Raw genomic sequence first — 16,486 nt, forward strand, 5'->3', positions numbered from 1 at the left:
TAGACCAGTTCAGAATCATGGACAATATCTCTTGCTGGTTCTTGGTCATGATGGCGATACAGAATAGCAGTGGAATCTTGTTCACTGGGGCAAATGGCGCACTGCCATACCAACCTGTCTGCCTTCCTCCTTAACAAGCAGTCCACTGGATGGCGGTGACTGTCCCCTCCTCTTGATTCTCATGTTGCTATTGTGGAATTCAGAACAGAAGATGGAGACAAGCCTAGAATTAGTCAGCTTTGGCTTCACCTGCCTCCATTCTTCCCTAGCAATCCCAATGAGCATCAGCCACCACTGTGGAATAATGTTTTGCACAAAATTGCCTCCAAATTTGCCACAGATGTAGGATAATATAGCAAGAGAGGATTATCAACTCTAAGCCATGTTTGTAAACTGTACTGTGAAAAGTACAGGTGGACCTCTGGTCTGATGCAACTAGGGTATTTTTGTTTTCATAAATCATAGGGAGAACTTGGGACAACAGCTGCACCACCACTGGGGAAGGGAGTTGTAACAAACTACTCCATTTACTGCTTTACTAACATATTCATGTAGACTGAAAAGAATGAAAGCATGGATGTCCCTTTCAAAGCCACTTCAGATGCCTGAAGAAAGGGAAAGGGGGCCTCCACCTACTTTGCAGCCATTTACTGTTCAGTTCTGTGTTGAAACTACAACATTTTGCCTGTGGTTCATGGTGAAATGTTATTAGTAGAAGGCTGCTACAGCATTCTAAAACCTTGTCCTGTCTAACATGATCAGCTCTCTACCAAAGGCAACAGTACTAGATAATCTGTGTACTTGAATATTGTGGATTTTATTATGCCTCTGGGATTGTTGCCTATATGCTGGATAGCAAAATGTAGAGCCATCATTACTAATTAAAAGAGATTTAACAGGGCTCATCTAACAGAAAGAAAAGTTAAAAGAAAATGCACTGATTCATTTAGGCTAGCTCACATAATGGCTCTTAATAAATAATGCTTAGAATATAAAGGAGAAACAAATGCTGTCTTACAACACAGAATGAGGCCATAGAAGAGCATCAAGCCTACACATCAGTATCACCTCCTAATTTGCTTAGACAGAAGGCATGATGCCTGACTACCCCAGTACAGAGCAAAAGAAAAGGTACATTACACCGGTTATTTAGTACTCTGGCTTGGGTAATGACAGTTCCTGCTGTGTAATTTCTCTCTGATGCCAAAGTGTATTAACTGAGACTAGAGGGGAGAGAATTGCTGCTTATAAAACATAAGGGACAGAGTTTATAGGCACTAAAGCAATTCAACTGTTTTGCAGTCAGTGGTCAGCATAACTCCATGATCCGGACTGCTAGAGTCAGGCTAGGTAGAATGAATTCAATCCCTGTTATCTGCCCAATTGTTAAAGTTTTGATTTTTTATATATATAAAAAAATCTAATGTCAACAAAGCCTTAGCTCCTCTTCACATGGGAGCCCCAAAGCAATAAGCTGCAGCCTTAAATCTACAGTAAGGAGTAGGAAAGAAGAGATGCAGACCTGCGAATTTCCCCCTTAGCAAGAAACTCAGTTTTACAGCAAGCTGTTTGCCTAGCATTTGGAAAACCTATCTCTGTTCTGGACAGTTTTGCCTTCACTCAACTTTTCTAAACACTATTATTAGGAAGCAATGCAAACTTTTAAAGTACTACATTCAGAGTGGGGGGTAAAGTGTTTTGCAAGACAGATTCCCTGCAAACTGGTCAAATATAAGGCCTGGGAAAAAATGAGCTACAATATTTATCAGCATCTTTCGCAAGTTAAAATGGCTTCTTGAACAAGTTATATATGCCATTGTTACTCTAAACACCACCTGGATCCAGCTGACTGGAAATGGTTAATACGGTATGTAGGTTTACTTTGGTTCTCTTTAACCTTTAAATAGGTGAAGCACAAAAGGATATAGGCGATGGTTGTTATGTAGATAGCACAAGTTAAACCAAACAGTTGGCTTCCTCATAAAAGGAAAATGTCAGCATGCAACAAAACATCCAGTAGCTATGTGGCAGTTGCTTAACTCACTCTAAAAACTCCAGCAGAATCTCTTTCTAGACAATAGCCAAAATAATAAAGTTATCTATAATAGTTGGAAGATATTTCATACATATAAACAATCACTATTACTCTGCTTGACATAAAATGCTGAATATAAAAAATATCACTCTCATTAAGATGATAATGTAGGCAAGACGCCACCAACAGAATTGTAAAGTACTTTTATTTGTTGGTGGCAAAAAATAAAATAGGCATATAGGAAAGAGAATTCCTGAATGCTAACATCCAGGTTTGGGGCAAAAACCCCAGCAGAGGTTTTAAAATCGCCACATATGCAGAATATTAAAGTGTGGAAATACAGGCTGCTAGACCTTTAAAATATATCCTTGTGAGTTTCAAAACTTCCCTCTTCCCTTAGCATAGAAAAGACACACATTTGGTTAAGTTAAAAATGGTTTACTTACAAACTCCCCACGGGTCAGGTTCGTGTGCTTTTCCATACAGCAGTCAGAAAAGGTTGCAGACAGTAAAACTTGGTTTAGTTACATTGGTGAAAGTTCCTAAATAATTGATATATGAACTCAAGAAAGTTAGAGCCATGAAATCTGAGCTTGGAACAACCAGCTTGGATCTCTTTACATCCTGAGCATCTTGGGTAGAGTGATGGAACAAAGGCTTGATAAGCTAGTCCCTCCCAAGTTTCAAGAAGCATGGCAGGAGAGCTTACTCTGGTTTTAACCCCTTCATGCATTAATTAAACTTAAGCATATTCGTTATACAAAGCTGGTTATCTCACATTATTTACATTGGTGGTAATACAATCCATTGGTACTACTTATGAAGTGGCCTTTCATTTAACATCTTTTTAAAAAAGGTAAATTCCAATTATTAGAGGAAAATCCACAAGTGTTCTCCAAGCTTACCTTTACAAAGTTCTTGTGCACAAGCACAAGTTAAGGTAGCTCATTTGATCTCCCTTTCCTTCTCCCCACCCCCACCCCCCACAAAAAGTCTCTCTAGATACTCAGCAGGACCTACCAAACATTGTGGGCTGTGTAATCCAGAACAGGGTGGAGGTGAATCACCAGGTATTGGGCAGAATAATCTTGTGCAAGATTTCCCTACCTGTTTGGGACAATTATGCCCTCCCACTGCAGGTCCAGACAATTTAGCCCACAGCATATCCCATGGGTATATGGGGAGCAAAAGAAAGGAAGAGAACTGTCCCATTGCATAAAATGTTCTCTGCAGCTGGAAACAACTCCGTATCAAACTGCCAAAGGAAGTGATGCTTAAAATGCACTCCAGGTGGTCCAGATAAGGACTATACATCTTTTGGGAGCTGCAAATTTAAAAAATATAATTCACTGAAATATCTATATAGCTACTATGTAGAAAATGCTTACAGAATCAGGTTGCTAATAACCAACATAGTGTAGCCTTTATAGAAGGAACCATGTTCCTTTGGCTGCCTGCAGCTCTCCACACCGCTCAAGGGTTCCCCAAACCCCAAGAGCAAAATCAAAGTTAGGATCCAAGCCAATGAGTCAAAATGACTCAGAATAAGATGAGAGAACTATTGGTTGGTAGCTCAGTCATATCATGCAGTGAGTATCTGGGCCAAATTAGAACATGCAAAGACACCATAGGGTAACAATTTTGAACACTGCATATGATGCCTACTAAATAATACAAGATAATATAGCTTGTCGGTCATACACAAGAAAAGACACAGCAGGCAACAGAAAGTGATTCTGTGGAAAAGCAAGAATGAGCAATCTTTCAAGTTACTCGGAATATTTGGTTAGGCAAAATGGTAGCCATTTGCAGAATAAGATTATTGTGCAATGCAGGAACAATATTTCTTTTTAAAAGAAACTTGTGTTCCCTGATGGTGTTACAAAACCTCTACAAAAGAACCAACACAGCAACCTTTGTATGCACTGATACCTTTGAGGTTTTCTGGGAGGAAAATGAGACAACAGAAATGAAATACTGACCAGTGGGATAAATTTTTAATAAAATTTCTTCAATATACAACTGTTTATTCACATTTCTGAAAAAGTGACAGTGAGGTACAAACAAGCCCGTTTCATTTCTCAGAGTAATGTCTATTTTAAGTGTTTGCATTGAAGTGCAAAAGGCACATTTTTGGAGGAATCTGTAATGGTAATGTTATGGTTTTAATTAATACTGCTGGCATGTGCCTTTCATGGACGTTTTGCTTAGCAGAGAATGCATAGAGGAAAGAAACAGCAAAGGGGACTTTTGCTGTAACACAAGGGTGGGGAACCTGTGGCCTTTGAGATGTGACAGGACTCCAGTTCCCATCAGGCCCAGCCAATACAGCCAGTGGTTATGAATGCCGATGGTTGGGAGTCCAACAACAGCTGTAGGGGCCCACGTTCCCCACCCCTGGTGAAACAGAGTAGAGTGTTAGCAAAACCATTCTGCTATGCAACAATACAAAGCCCATTACAGTTCAGATTAAATAAACTAACTGTACATTTCTCTTTGAGCATTTCAAAATAAACCCAGAAGTGTAAAAACAAAAATATATGCTAATTCATAACAGCATTCAAAGGGTAACAATAGTTTTATTTTCCAACTGTACAATCTTATAAATATGGAACAATATAAATAAAGCAGGCAATCTATGGAAGAGAACCACAAATCCCTTTTTGAGCAAGGCACTGATTCAATGGCTGCAACATGTACAACCATTAAGGTCGGTCACTGAATTCCCAGATTATTGCCTTCATTATCCTGAGCCAGCTTTTCCAATAAGTTTAAAACAACTTCCGTTCTTTCTAGCAGAGTCAGGTTTTTATTTGCTGCTGATCGCAAGAGAAGTGAATAAACATTCTTATTGGTCTTAAGAATTTCTTCTTCTTCACTGTTACCTCTGGAAGAAAGGGGGGGGAACTAGGTTAATCTAGTACTTGATGCATAAACAAAGTCTGCAGATAGTGGCTTGGCTCCAACAGAGCAATAATGTGTGTGAGATGCACTTTTATTTGTGCAAAGAGAAGATTCCCCCTGCCAAATGAAGCCTCTTGTGTCACATCCTTTACCCTAAGAGCAGCTTTCTTTGGGGTGGCAGAACTCTGCTTGCAGTATGTTGAATCAAAACCTATCCACTTTTAGACTTTTACCACTACTACATCCTCCTTAATCATGCGGACACAAGGGGCCTATTAGCATATTCTTTCCCTTACCTCTATCATAGGAAAGTAGATTTAAGTGCAAGGGAAGATCCTGTACTGTGAGCAAATAGAGGGGAATTTAGCTGAGCAGTAACCCTTGGGAGACAGCAGGACCACAATTCATCCCCAATGCCTTCCTTCCACCTGGAGCAAATACCATTTATCCTGTTTTTCATGTTCTCATCAGTGCAACTCAAAAGTTTGCAACACTTACACTTTCCGAGTACTAATGGAATCTCACTTTTGTCACGGTTGAATCTTTCCATTTATTACATTCTCCTTTAATGGCAACTTCTTTTTCAACTACTTGGGTTCACCACAATAGCTCATTGTATGCACCAGCCTCTGTGTACCTCTACATTAATACTTTTTAGAAAAACCTTTCTCTTTCATCATGCTTCATCACAATGCTAATTGTCAGAGGAACTCAGGTGTGTTGAATAAGCTTAGATCTTTTGCTTTTGTTAGTGCAAGTTCTCCATCTCTTTTCAGACACTAATAAAATGTGCTCAAAAATGAACAACTGCCACAGTTGGCATTATCCAGAACTATACAGAGAAAGCATTGCCACTGGAAATACTTTGATCCAAGAAAGCAAGAAGCAATTAAATTCCTAACATTTGGCAAATAGAATTGACAGCTTTATTTATTATGCAGACAGACCAGTTAGTAAATTTAAAATTCCAATGAATTCTATTAGAATATCCAGAACTAAGTATTTCTTTTAATAAGTGTTTTAAAACCATTTCATTGCCAAACAGCACAGTTATTTTATAATTGAGAGAGCAGCTATTTTATCCATGCATTTCTCTATTATAGATGGTTTATGCATTGATATTCCACTGATGATGCATATGCATTCCAAATGATACATAAAGCTGGTTAGTAGTTCCCAATATCTAAGCCTCCTAGCTAAACATCCCATTCTGGAGATACTACTCTCCTCCCCACCCCAATTTGTCTGCAGTTACATTCTCATAGTTAAAAGCTTCAGGTGTTCCAAACATTTAGCAGCAGGGGAGAAAACACAATCAAATGTCTGACGAGGCTTACCTCTTTACACCCCTGATCTTTCACTACAGAATTATTAACTCAAAGGGTCCATTAGAAGCCTCACAATGGAGTTGAAAGTGACCTTAGCTCTCTAAGGCAATTTAACTTTCTGAGCACACATTCAACATGGCACAGTGACTATATATACCAATGTGCTTTATAGCAATTCTGTTCTACTTCCCTTTGTGTCCTCTTTTCTATTAGGGATGCCTCTCTTTTATCAACTGACTAAAAACATTCTGTAATGATCACATCATGACTTTGTGATTCAACTGTGGAGGAGCACACAATCACACACAGCACTTTAGAAATATGCTTTAAACGGTGTCTGTTCATACATTCAGCTGCAAATCAGTAACTCCTGAGTCATTGTGTGCATGTGTGAACTGGATCACCACACTCAATATTAAGCTGATTCCCCTACAAAATGCCTAACAACTCAAGCCTACAAGGCCACAGTATTACTAGCTGGTAATATCCCAGCACCGACACGGTAAAGGACACCTGGACGGTTGAGTCCTGTCAAAGGCGACTCTGGGGCTGCCGCATTTCATCTTACTTTCAGGCCGAGGCGGCGTTTGTCTGCAGACAGTTTTTCCAGGTCATGTGGCCAGCATGACTAAGCTGCCTCTAGCGCAATGGAACACTGAAACCAGAGCAGCGCATGGAAATGCCGTTTACCTTCCCGCCGGAGCGGTATCTATTTATCTACTTGCACTGCCATGCTTTCAAACTGCTAGTTTGGCAGGAGCTGGGACTGAGCAACGGGAGCTCATCCCGTCGCAGGGATTTGAACCACTGACCTTCCGATCGGCAAGCCCAAGAGGCTCAGTGCCACCCACGTCCGACACATAGCCATGTGGTGACCATACACTCAGATCCAACCATAGCCCCAGGCAGCAGCAGTCCCTGGCAGCCGTAATATTACTACAGTGGCCCTTGCTCTTGTTGATATATAGGGGTACTATACAACAGCATCATTTATCATTACTTATTGAACTTTAATTAGTTCCTTTTTTTACAAGATGTAAGCATAAGCAAACATAAAACTAAAATAGAGTAAAATCTAAAAACTCATTTGTATTTATAAAAAGGCAGCACTATGGCATCATACCCACTGAAGGAGACTGATGATAAAATGTCAGTTAATAAAGGATAACTATAGTATGCAGGCAAAACCTATCCTTTGAGCAGTATTCTCTGTGGCTACTTTTGGATGAGACTTAATTGTCTGGCTCTATTTCAATCAGGGTTTGGACATGGGTTCTGCACTGAAACTGGCTTGGATGCCCTGCATGACAAGCTTTGTCAGGAAAAGAGGGGTGTGACCCTGTTGAAAACTGTGCTAGTGATCATGCTGTTGTTGTATAAAATTATGTTGTTTTCTACTTGTTTTATACTCCTGCAATCACCATTTTTGTCTATAAATAAATACATGGTAATAATAAATGACAACATTATGAGGTTGAGGGAAACTGAGCACAGATATGGCAGAAGTACAATTCTGATGTGGCTCCAGCTACAATGAAATGGCCACAGCACCCTTCTGCTGTCATTTTGGAAAGCTTGAAAAATTAATATTTAAAAATGATGTAGCTGGGATTGATGTGCGCAGACTTTAGAAAAAGCTAAAGAGAATTACTAGTAATTCAAAGAGAGAATGCACAAAAATTTTTCCATGACATTACTAGCCTTTCCAAATCTGCACAATATACTACAACATGAACAATTACAAGTGCTATCATATTATATAGTAAACGAGTTACTCTGAAAAAAAACCCCTACGTTTTGGCCTTCTGTATTTATACTGCCACCTTGTGGAGACTCAGAATTCTAATACAAAAACTGAAAAAAGAGAAGCACAGCAAACACTCTGCTATTACTCTGTCCTGTTGTGTATTGATCGTCTTGCCCCATGAAGCTTCTTTACACTTGGAATACTGTAGTTGCTATACTATATTTAGCATACATGCCAACACAACTTCAGAGCTTTCTAAGTTAACAATTCCATGTGGATAGATTTGTAAGTGACTGGGCACTCCAAGTTACTCTTGCAATTTCCTTGCACAAATAAAAATCAAAACCCAATTTTCTTTTTGCCTAGCTCTATGAACATATCATCTTAAAGCTGGGAAAAACAACATATATTTTGTACTATCTACCAGCTCTTACATACAGAGTGAGCTTTACCTCACAGCAGCAGCATGTGCTTTATTTACTCTGTTTTCCTCCTCCCTCCTCCTCCTGAGCTGCAGGCTTATTGTAAGTGCAGCTAAACAGAGCTTGCTTGATCCTTGCAGGCACCATAAGCAATGGTAATGCCTTTCCTACAGAAACATCAGTGCCAATTCTTCTCCATTCCCAAATGAATACATGGTATCACCACGAAAGGCTGATACACAAAACATTTACCCAAATACGCCAAACATAAAACTAATACAAGACACCAGGCGTGTCCTACAGGTCAATCATGATATACTGGATGATTGCGGGATGTCTGTGTTAGCTCCTGCTCTGCCTTTGGACCCTCACCAATGTAGCAAAGCGGGGTGGGGGTGGGGAGCTCAACAGCTTTGGCTCCCTAAAAAACAACTTTGGTCAGTCCAATGGGTAAATCAGTGGCAGTTTTTTTATAGTGGGAATAGATTGCAGTCTCTTGGCAGTTGGACAGCCCTGCAATACACAGTAGGCTTAAAAGGCAAAACAAAGTTCTTGGCTAGATGTCAATATGCTCTTCAAGGAACGAATCTTTTACACATCATTCTACAGGGTTGTGCAAGAAATGCACAAAAAACTAAATCCCCAAATGGGTCTGTTTATGTAGTACTACTACAAACCTCATCTGCTGTTGCGCTATCGCTACTCTCTTTCTGTAAATGATATAGTTTGGATCCAAAGCTCAATAAAAAACAATTTATGCAAAGCAAATTAGTTAAGAGAAATAGTACTATGTACTGACTTACCCAACTTTCCTTTTAGTTGATGTAAGCAGTTTGATGGACTGAAGGAGGAGGAAAGACAATCGAGACTCAAATATACCAAGGAGTTTTACAATTTCCTCCTTATTGAGGCTAGTGGATGAGTCTTCAGCAGGCACACTTTCCACATTGCTTTTGTTATCCTCAAGTCTCTAAACAGAAAGGACATTTATGAAAATGGTTCTCTAGTCTTAACAAAAAAAAGCACTGTGAGCTGCTTTGGGGAGAATCTTTGGTTTTGAAAAGTGGTATACAGATTTGCTCAAACAAAAGAAAAAAGGGTTAAGTATCAGCACATGTATGTAATTATGTAATTCTAGGGAAATTTTTAAAAAGCTGCTGGGGGTAATTAAAAATACAGACATTAAGTATAACACAAGCATTCAAACACATATTTTTTACTCAATTCTAAACCAGTGTAAACAATCATGTAACATGACAGAACCATAAACATCTAAAAAATAATAATAGTAGGTAGTTTACCTGTTCAAATTCAGCAACAAGTTCCTTTCTGATGAGCTGAAACACAGACTGGGTCTTTATCATTATATCCAAAGCCCCAGACAAAGTCTTTAGTTTTCCAGCACTGCTATTTTGACCTAGAAGTAGATAAGAATGATATTAATATACTAAGTACTTGTCAATTACCAAATTCTTTCTCTAATAATATTTTGAGTTTAAGACAAGTCCAGTGAACCAATTAGCAAATTCTGTTTCATCCCAGGGAACTGCTGTTCATCATTTATTTTTGAAAAAAAGTTTGGATAATATTTATTCAGAATAGAGCAACTGTTCAACTTACTTGCCATCTGAAATTCTGCAAATGCTACTCTTTCCAGCTGTACGCGAAGAAGCTCACATGGCACATCCTTCAGGAGGTGAAAAAACTTCACAGCTTTACTGTAATGAAGATCTACTAGTACTCTATGCTGTTTCCGCTGATGTTCATCACCAACCTTTAACAAAAAAAATTGTTTAAAATTTGTTCAGGTGAATAAAAAGCATAGTTTTATGTATTATGGTAAAGCCTATCCTCCCTTTAACAATGCTTACTACATAACTGCTTAAATATTTACAGAAAATACATGTTTCGCAGGAAGCATATGAAATCAATTTCTCTTTGTGACTGTTTTACAAGATTCTTTTTATAAAAATATACGTGCTATTAAATACGTTTAGAAACCTACTGGATGTAGTAATATCTTCCTGCCAGAGTACCACACAATGAGGCTACTGCTGATGTATCAAGGCTAGCATAATTACTGAGAATAAAAGAAGTTTACCAACTACCTAGAAAAACCAGTAGTGTCATGCAGACATTGATGTGGCCATAAATCAACAAGTCAGAAATTCACACAAACCTATGCTTAAAAAATAAAACACTATGCCCCTCTGTTTACATATGAGATATATACTAACCAATATATATTAAGTGTGCACCATCAGAGACACATTATTGTAGATTCTCTTTGGACAAATACCTGGTTTCTCAAACAGCTGTGATACATGGAAGCCAGCCTGTGGTGAACTGTAGCTGCCCGGTACTGGCAAAGGGGCTGCCGTGCAGACACTGTGTCAACATCACAATATTTCAAGGATTTCATCATTGACTCGCTAACTTCTTTTTCTATCTAACACACAAAGAAAAAGCTTTCAAAATTTGTAGTATCAATACCTTGCAATACATGAATTTCTCAAAATAGAGTATTTGCATTATTTATTTTCATGAATAAGAAAAATTAAGAAATACTGCTCCTACTCCCATAACATTTATACAGGGAAGACAGGTGAACTAATGTCAGTGTACTGGAAGAAGCAAAGATCACCAGTGTAGAAACAATGCTTCTTAAACATCAACTTCACTGGACTGATCATGCTGTTCGGATGCCTGATTATCATTTTTCAAAGCAACTACTCCATTCCCAACTTAAGAATGGAAAACAAAATGCCGGTGGACAACAAAAGAGGTTTAAAGACGCTCTCAAGGCAAAACAAAAACAAAAAAAATACAGTATAAGCACAGATAATTGGGAAACACTGGCCTGCGAGTGCTCCAGTTGGAGAATAGCCTTTACCAAAGGCATCATGGACTTTGAAGAAGCACGAACTCAGGGCGAAAGGAAAAAACATGCTAAGAGGAAGGTACGTTTGGCAAATCTTCGCAGTGATCAACTCCTGCGCGGAAACCTATGTCTCCACTGTGGAAGGACGTGTGGATCCAGAATTGGCCTCCACAGTCACGGACACACAGTTAAGACCAAATTAATGGAAGACAATCTTACTCGGCTATGAGTGATCATCAAAGAATAATTAACATTTGTACAACACTATGCAGGATGCCATAATCTACGATTGATCTGTCAACATAGATACATATGGCTGCTACCAGAGTGTGGGCTTCAGAAAGGACAGAGATGCATGCAATAGTATTTGCTCAAGGTAAGTAAAAAGCCTATATAGCTAAGAAATGCTTAGAAACCATTCTTACAGCAATCATCATCATGATCACCTAATTTTTCTATTGATGATTCAAATGCTATATTCAACATGAATCTGAGTCCTTCTTCCTTTTTTCTATTTTATGTGCTACAGGAATGGTTAGTTCTTAAAACACACACACACACACACACACACACACACACACACACACACTTACCTGTTCTTGAGCCTTTCTGGATAAGGGAGCATAATCTTGCAGCAGAGTTGCCATAGTAAAGTAGGTGGTAGACAGCTCCCAGTTGACAGAATCCCAAACAGCAGGATGAACTTCCCTTTCACCCAGGGACCTCAAGGCCTTCAGATAGTAGTCAACAGCCTACAGAATTCAATCATTGCATAGCAAAATAAGTTGTTGACAGGCTTGTATTCATTACTAATATTTATGTATTTACATTTACATAGTAGGTACTGAATACTTATTGATTCTGAATACAGGGTGTCTGCAATAATTGAACAGCATATGACCTATTATTAAACATAATTATCACTCTAGTATTTTAGCCTCTCTGGCGGCATGTATACTGATAAGTGAACATTTTCACCGCTAACTTGCATATTCTCCATACATTATCCAATGAACTCAATTGCAATCTGAACCTCCTATACTCACCCCCCCCCATGCTGTACCTTTTATAAAAGTAAAAACAGGCTGAACAACTCTGTGAGAAGTACATGTCCACTAACCATGGTCTCTATTGTTCCCCTCAGTATCAAGGGTTTAATTCTAAACAAGAAAGTTTTGATTAACTTGGTGAGACCATGTCGGCTCAGAATATTTACTTGCCTATTTACAGTAGCAGATTACTCAAATAAGTATTAAGTAACATCAGATAAGAGTACCCACAGATGTTTTAGCTGCATCTTTCATGAGGAGGGCTACAGAGCATGCAAAAAAGCACAACCAAAAAAGCTAAGAATGTATGAGCCTTGCTGGATTAGACCCCAAAGTCTCATCTAGTTCAACAATGCATTCTCATGGATGCCTTAGGAAAGCAGGGCATGAACACAATAGCCGTCTCTCATTACAACTGAGCTGCCACTGAGAGTTCCGTAAGATCCTTAACTGACATCACATTATTCTTGTGAGTAGACCGATACAAGCAGTAACTTGTAGAAATGAGCCAGTGGAAAAGGAATATGAAATGTATCTTCAGAGTGAAGATATTTAAAAGCTTATTTCATCCCTATTCTAGTACAGTGGCACCTCGGGTTACATACGCTTCAGGTTACAGACTCCGCTAACCCAGAAATAGTACCTCAGGTTAAGAACATTGCTTCAGGAGGAGAACAGAAATCGTGCTCCGGCGGCGCAGCAGCAGCAGGAGGCCCCATTAGCTAAAGTGGTGCTTCAGGTTAAGAACAGTTTCAGGTTAAGAACGGACCTCCAGAACAAATTAAGTACTTAACCTGAGGTACCACTGTAAACATTTCTTATATTTTTGGAACTAAACTTACATAGACATATAATCTAAATCCAAGACAGAAATACTCAATAAATATTCATTTCAAAAAGGCAACATAGGATTTCTGTATGTTTAGGCATCCACTAATCACAGTAGAGGGACGCGGGTGGCGCTGTGGGTTAAAGCCTCAGCGCCTAGGACTTGCCGATCGAAAGGTCGGTGGTTCGAATCCCCGCGGCAGGGTGCGCTCCCGTTGCTTGGTCCCAGCGCCTGCCAACCTAGCAGTTCGAAAGCACCCCCGGGTGCAAGTAGATAAATAGGGACTGCTTACTGGCGGGAAGGTAAACGGCGTTTCCGTGTGCTGCGCTGGCTCGCCAGATGCAGCTTTGTCACGCTGGCCACGTGACCCGGAAGTGTCTCCGGACAGCGCTGGCCCCCGGCCTCTTGAGTGAGATGGGCGCACCTACCCCAGAGTCTGTCAAGACTGGCCCATACGGGCAGGGGTACCTTTACCTTTACCTTTAAACACAGTAGAGACCTACTCTTTTATCTAGGAATTGCAATCAGCTTAAGATGATTGGGGTGGTTGTTACCTTATTATAATAAAGAGCCTCTTCATGGGAAAATTCTCTTTTGAAGTCTACTGCAGCAGCACAGTGAGCATGAGCACAAATCCGCATTAATCTTCCCATATTACACAAGAGAAGAGCAGAATTGGTTGCATCGTCAATGGATTCAAAGTTTTGAATCCCTTTTTCGAAACAAGAGAAGCTTTTCTTCCAAAGTTGCTGTTCTGCTGCAGATACAGTTTTGTTCTCTAGAACAGTTGAAAGAGAAAGAGGTACATTTTAAGAAATCAGTAGTATGTGTACTTCCATGGATTAGCTATTTTAATGCCATTCTGAAATTTAAGTACAGTCTTCTCAAAAATATGGCTTCCAAGATGGCTGCCAGCGAGAACTGTATTATCTTATTTATAGTGGCTCAAAAAGTGCTACATTAAAGGACCTAAATGTAATTTTATAGAACCGATAAGGACAATTACCTCTAGAAAGGGAAGATGTCTCCAAAGAGAATATTTCACCAACTACTCCAGCATTGAAAAACATTGAAAAACAAAGTGATCTTAGTCCCCCCCACTATAAACAATTATATTCAAATTTAGCAAAATCCTTTCGAAGAAACTAGTGTTCAACAGGGAAATCAATTTTAAATCTTCTTCTTTATTAAATTTGTATACTGACCTTTATCCAAAGGTTCACAGCATACAAATACAAAATGAAAATACAAAATACATAATAAAACAAAAGCAAACCAATAACCCCACCTCCCACAAACACACCAAAACGCCTACAGAATGCTTAATCAGACAAAGGCCTGGTTATAAAGAAACATTTAGCCTATATGATTTTCTATGACAATCTTCCCTATGGTACATATTCTCTTCTACCTTTTCTGCACAATAGACCTGAAAACACTATTGGTCATATTTATGGCATACAGACTGGAAAAAAACAAAACAAAATCGAGGCCTCTAGCTTATATGCCAGCACTAATTTAGAGAGAAAAAATGTTTCAAATCCTTATCTTCAATTAATTCCAAGTGTTAGTGCCAAGCAATTGTACAGGCCAGAGCAGATGTAATGCAGCCTGTCCCTTACCTATGAAGGGATAGCACAAGGCTGCAGGGCCACACACTGCATCTGTTTACCCCACCACACAGCAAAAAAGTTCAAATTTGTCAGTTTTTAAATAAATTACTATGAGTAACCTAAACATTAGTAATGATTACCACTAATGCAAGATCTGTATTAAGCTAGATTTGACACAGCTTGGCATTCAAGGAAAGTGTCAGGGGAGGAGGGGGAGGAGATCCAATCCCCTGTTCCCAATCATTTTGCTGTGGTTGGCAATGGTTATGTTAAGTCTGTACCAGTCCCTTGTGATGGAAGTGGTTCCATCTCCACTGCAGGGCTTTTGTTTCAATTAACTTTAGGATATATACGGCAGTTTCCAAAAACTGAATTTACTTTGTACTGCACAATAAACCATGATCTTCACCGTATCTTCCAATTCTAGTCTTCTTTTCAGATCATTAAAAATCCTACATCTAACAAAAATTAAAACGCCAGTAGAAAACACTCTCTCTCTCTCTCTCTGTGTGTGTGTGTGTGTGTGTGTAGATAAATAGAAAGAGATAAATATACTTGCCCCCTCTTTCACTCTGTAAAGCAGCAGCTTGGTTCATGTAAAATACTCCAATTTCATTTCGGATGTTACCCATTCTCTTCAGCACTTGTGTATATTGTTCTGGATTCTGCCCTTTTAAATTACTAAAAAGCAAAATTTCATTAGCTGCCTCATAGCATTTGCAGCTAATTGAAAGCTGGCATTCCAAATCTGTAGACAAGTCAGTAGCCCAAGAAAATACTAGAAGAGAAAATTAACACACCACTGTAAATTTTTGCTATATCGCTATTTATAAAGAACCATAAAAGTGTATTCGAAACAATTGACAACAGCCACTCAAGAGATTATATCTGTGTATAAAGAACTTTACAACTTTTAAAAGCTCTGCAAAATGAATGGTTTTGTTATAAAAATACTTTATATTGATTTAATTTTATGAATGCGAAAAAACCTTTCGGTGGCCATTTTCATTTTGAGTACTGTCTGGAACATTGCTGCACAAGTGTCTCAAGCATTCATTGCAAAGTGATACTATATGGTTAGAAATAATGAAATTCTCTCTATGCCCTATTCTGGGTGAGTAGGTGTTCAGTTGTGGGGCCACACAGTTAAGCACTGCCCTTGTACAGAGGATTGCTACCCACTTCTTTACATGCAGAAAATGGGGCATGGTGACAAGGGCAGGACTAGCTCACCTGGCCCCATAACCCCCATTCCTCAAAGGAGTGGAGCAATTCTCTGAACCCTGCAGCTGTGAAGCCAACACCTGTACTCAGTAGTTTAAGCAGGAGACATCCAGAGAGTGAAAACTACCATTCCACAGGGACTTCAGCACACAAGCCAAGTGTGATACGTTTTAAAGTTTATGCAAATATTATTTTGGTCCAGGGCATTTTTCATGTCTTTTAAGAAGACAGAGCAAGGGAAGAAGAAAGGATGGGATCAGCAGCATCTTGACCAAGAATGCTGACTCCACCTGCAAATACCTCTCTCCTATTTTGAACAGGACCTTCCAAAAACTATGCTACAAATATATACAACCCAACCTACAAATGTGTTGATGCCCCTTATGTTTTTACCTTTACCTTTTGGTTCCACCTGTATCCTTTGGTTTTAAACAAAGCATTATTTTACAGATTG

At 39.1% G+C, this 16,486-nt stretch overlaps 1 protein-coding gene across 4 annotated transcripts in view; it reads right to left on the reverse strand.

Moving 5' to 3' along the window:
* Positions 1-4,005: 4,005 nt before the first annotated feature.
* EDRF1 (erythroid differentiation regulatory factor 1) overlaps positions 4,006-16,486 on the reverse strand; it is a 36,194-nt gene continuing 23,713 nt past the window's right edge. For 3 of the 4 annotated variants that reach the window (XM_081863156.1, XM_081863155.1, XM_081863157.1), the window contains 8 exons: positions 15,368-15,586; positions 13,750-13,973; positions 11,911-12,069; positions 10,736-10,885; positions 10,057-10,210; positions 9,738-9,853; positions 9,240-9,406; positions 4,006-4,922 (listed from right to left, as the gene is read on the reverse strand). In XM_081863156.1, coding sequence (XP_081719282.1) covers positions 4,751-4,922; positions 9,240-9,406; positions 9,738-9,853; positions 10,057-10,210; positions 10,736-10,885; positions 11,911-12,069; positions 13,750-13,973; positions 15,368-15,586 — 1,361 coding nt within the window. In that variant the 3' untranslated portion in view covers positions 4,006-4,750. Of the gene's footprint in view, positions 4,923-9,239; positions 9,407-9,737; positions 9,854-10,056; positions 10,211-10,735; positions 10,886-11,910; positions 12,070-13,749; positions 13,974-15,367; positions 15,587-16,486 lie in introns of those variants that run through there. The other variant, XR_014156903.1, reaches the window with a different exon arrangement.

The sequence above is a fragment of the Podarcis erhardii genome, assembly GCF_964252035.2.
Source record: "Podarcis erhardii genome assembly, chromosome: 5".
NCBI lineage: Eukaryota > Metazoa > Chordata > Lepidosauria > Squamata > Lacertidae > Podarcis > Podarcis erhardii.